Source organism: Marmota flaviventris, chromosome 5 (genome assembly GCF_047511675.1).
Source record: "Marmota flaviventris isolate mMarFla1 chromosome 5, mMarFla1.hap1, whole genome shotgun sequence".
NCBI classification, from domain to species: Eukaryota; Metazoa; Chordata; class Mammalia; order Rodentia; family Sciuridae; genus Marmota; species Marmota flaviventris.
In genome coordinates, this window is record NC_092502.1 from 1,155,920 (window position 1) to 1,159,499 (window position 3,580).

At 52.9% G+C, this 3,580-nt stretch overlaps 1 protein-coding gene across 1 annotated transcript; it reads right to left on the minus strand.

Moving 5' to 3' along the window:
- Nucleotides 1-306: 306 nt before the first annotated feature.
- Nucleotides 307-1,260, minus strand: LOC114080827 (olfactory receptor 2G2-like). Its single transcript, XM_027922447.2, has one exon. It carries the CDS (start codon nt 1,258-1,260, stop codon nt 307-309), a length of 954 nt encoding a protein of 317 aa, XP_027778248.2.
- Nucleotides 1,261-3,580: the final 2,320 nt, after the last annotated feature.

The following is a 3,580-nucleotide window of genomic DNA, read 5'->3' on the forward strand; positions in this document are numbered from 1 at the left end:
CCAAGGGGCTGGCTGCTCTAGACATCCCCAACATGCCCCTGCTCACCTCAGTCTGGAAAAGCACAGATTTACAGTGAGCCTCATAAGTGCTTCACAAATAATGCACTTCACAGAAAGTCCCCGGAGCCTAGGGCACCGAGGGTCCACGCAGCACTACTACTGAGTGGCGGCCAAGTTGGGAATATGCATGAATTCCAGGGAATTTAGAGAGAAAATGACACAAAAGTGTTCTGTTTTCAGATGATAAATGTGTTTTATATCACAAAAGATGCTCTTCACAGTGTTGCATGTACACCTTTTTGACAATCATGTACAACTTACTCCCAGGACCTTCTCTAGGACCCTCTTCAGTGCCCCTTTAACCTCCTCATTCCTCAGAGTGTAAATCAGAGGGTTGAGCACGGGCGTCACCACCGTGTAGAACAGGGAGACAAACTTGCCCTGGTCCTTGGATCGGCTCCGGGCCGGCTGCAGGTACATGAAGATGATGGTCCCGTAGAAGATGGTGACCACCAGCAGGTGGGAGGAGCAGGTCCCGAAGGCCTTCCTCCTGCCAGCAGCCGACCTGATCCTCAGCACGGCCTGGGCAATGTGGCCGTAGGACACCAGGATGAGCGACAGGGGCAGCACCAGGAACAGGACGCTGGCCACAAAGAGCTCAGCCTCGTTGAAGGAGGTGTCCACACAGGCCAGCTTGATGAGCACGGGGACCTCACAGAAGAAGTGGTCCACGTGGCGATGCCCACAGAAGGGCAGCCGCAGGGTGAGGGTGGACTGTACCAGGGTGGTGGCCACTCCGCTGAGCCACGCGGCAGCCGCCAGGGAGTGACAGAGGCGGGGGTGCATCAAGACAGTGTAATGGAGGGGACGGCAGACGGCAACATAGCGATCGTAGGACATGACAGCCAGGAGGACACACTCGGTGGACCCCAGCGCGAGGGAGACGCAGAGCTGAGCCACGCAGCCGCCGTAGGAGATGGTTTTGAAGGGATCCCACAAGTTGACCAGGAGCTGGGGCACGACACTGCTGCTGAAGCTGAGGTCCAGGAGGGACAGGTGGGAGAGGAAGAAGTACATGGGCGTGTGCAGCCGGGGCTCCAGGCGGGACACCAGGATGATGGCAGAGTTCCCCAAGGCGGTGAGCAGGTACAAGGCCAAGATGGTCACAAACAGAACCCTCTGCAGCCGAGGGTGGTCCGAGAACCCCACCAGGATGAAGCCTGCCGGGCCGCTCTCGTTGACACCCCTCTGCATCCACATCCCCACGGGTGCTCCCAAGGCCGAGGCGCACCTGGGAAAGACGGCAGGCCCCACCAGGTCCCCGTGGCCTGCCACCTCCCAGGAGGGCACTCATGGGCGGCTCCCTCGCAGCGGGCAGCAGGCGGCCGGGCTCTGTGTCCTGGTGTCTGCCTCTGATGGTGTGGGGTCGACCTCTCCAGGTCTTGCCATCCAAAGCAGAGCAGAGGGCAACTCGAAGGTTTTACAAGTCTGGAATAAACTAGATCACCTTTCCAATTTATCTAAGCCTACTCCTGTCCGTCACTGTCTTCCTGGTTACAGAAAGGTAGAGACTGAGATATTCCAATTAAAGAGAGAACCTCAGGTCTTACTTTAGCACTTTTCAATTAAGGGGAATAAAGTCTGTTTTTCGTCATGCTTAAGTCTGGACACTAGTTATACAGGTTTACATGGGTGAGAAATGCTGGGTTTGATTTCACTAAGTAAAAGCCAGCTCCTGAGACTTGGGTGACCTGGCAAAGACACCGTCTGGGGTGGTGGAAGCCATCAGGAAGCTCTCTCCTGGCCTCACACCACTCCTGCCTCCTGCTTCCCTCAGTCCTTGCTTCTTGGTGGTGTGTTCTCACATTTTGTGGCCTCCCTTTAGAGACCAAGGGAGGGACCAGGTGCCTCTGGCCCCCCACACTAGTTTTCCTGAGGACATGTCATCTCTGTGATCTTGACTCCCTTCTTTGGGGACCTTCGTACTGTAGGCGCTATCTCAGGGCACAGGAGCAGAACGATATTCCTATCACCAGAAGCAGCTGGGATGAGGACGCTACTGACCACGGCCAGTCCTTCCTGCAGGCCACAGCTACCAGAAGGACTCCTCTTAGCAGAGAAGTTGGAGTTCAGTGGTGGAGCACTGCCCAGCATGCACCAGGCTTCTGTCCCCAGTGCGGCAAAATCAGAAACAGAGAAAAGAATTCTTTACTGGTATATACACCTGAACCTTTGTTCTTATGAAATCTTTGGCAAAGGAGAGTTTTGGTTTTTAATGCTTTTTTTAAATTTTATCTTGTTGCCTTCAACAAGGGGCATGTGGCTCTTCAGAATTGTTTGTGAGATTCACAGAGCCAGGCGGGCCACACACAACAAAAGTGCCCAGCAGAGGGATGACTGAAAAGTCACCCCCACCCTGCGGTGTGTGTCTCTGGGCTTCCCAAGCAAGGACACTGAGGTGTGGTCAACTGGTGTGCGGGTCACGTGACTCTCAAGGGAAGAGGGCACAAAGGCCCCGCCCCTGGTAGAAGAGGCCCTGCTGCTCCAGTCACACCTCAGAGACACTGTGACTGTGCCACCCGACTGAGCTGCGCTAACCCTGTGCACATCAGCAGGGCTCCCCAGCATGATAGCTGGGCAACGTGGCAACCCCGGGCATCAGGCCACACGACCCCCTTCTAGCTGCTGCACCACAATCTCACCATCACAACGTAGAAATGCCCGTGGCCTCCTTATTGTCTGATCCTGCTCCCACACCTCCCCACCCGAGGAAGTGCACGCACTGCATCGGCTGTAGTGAGAGGGGTGTTGGGCCCTAATAAAAGTCCACTCATGGGCAGCACCGGAGTGCGGACCGTGTTTTCTCTAGCTTGTGTTCATAAAACCAGATCACTAAAAACAAAGTTCCATACCCAAATTTGAAGAGAGTATTAAAATATATAATTCAAAAGAAACCTATCCAACAGCCAGAGTATTCACAGTTTGGGACTCCTGCTAAACAAAGTAAGATAATTAAGAAAAATTAATTGGAAAACTATCAGAAAAGAATACTTGGATAAAAACATCTAAAATTAAAAATTTACAAGAGCCCACATAAATTATGGTTTGTGAAATCCCTAATTAAATATGGGGAGGGTATCTAATAGCACATTAGAAATGATAACACAGAATTAGCAATTGCAGTAGTAATTTTGAGGATGTTTCAGGAACATTTTTAGGCTCCTGCCTCAGACCGAGGCTGGCATACAAGACCAACAGCGTACTGGTAACACTCTGTGCTTTGGTTGCAAAGCTAAGAAACCTGGGCTGCAACACGTCATCATTACATTCCTTATAGTAAACTTCATGGCCCGGGTATAAACCAGACCCGTAGGCCAGAAGACCCAGAGACCAGCCACTTAGACCCCATGAGATGTGGAAAGTGACAACCCCAACATAGTAAGGCCTGGGGAAAGGCAGGGAAAGGAAGCCACTCGCTGGGGGCATCGATCCTCTCCAGTACATCTCCCAGGGACAAGATGAGCCCTGGGGAGGACAGAGCCTTCCAGGCCTAGACCACAGTCTCTAGGAAGAAGCCCAA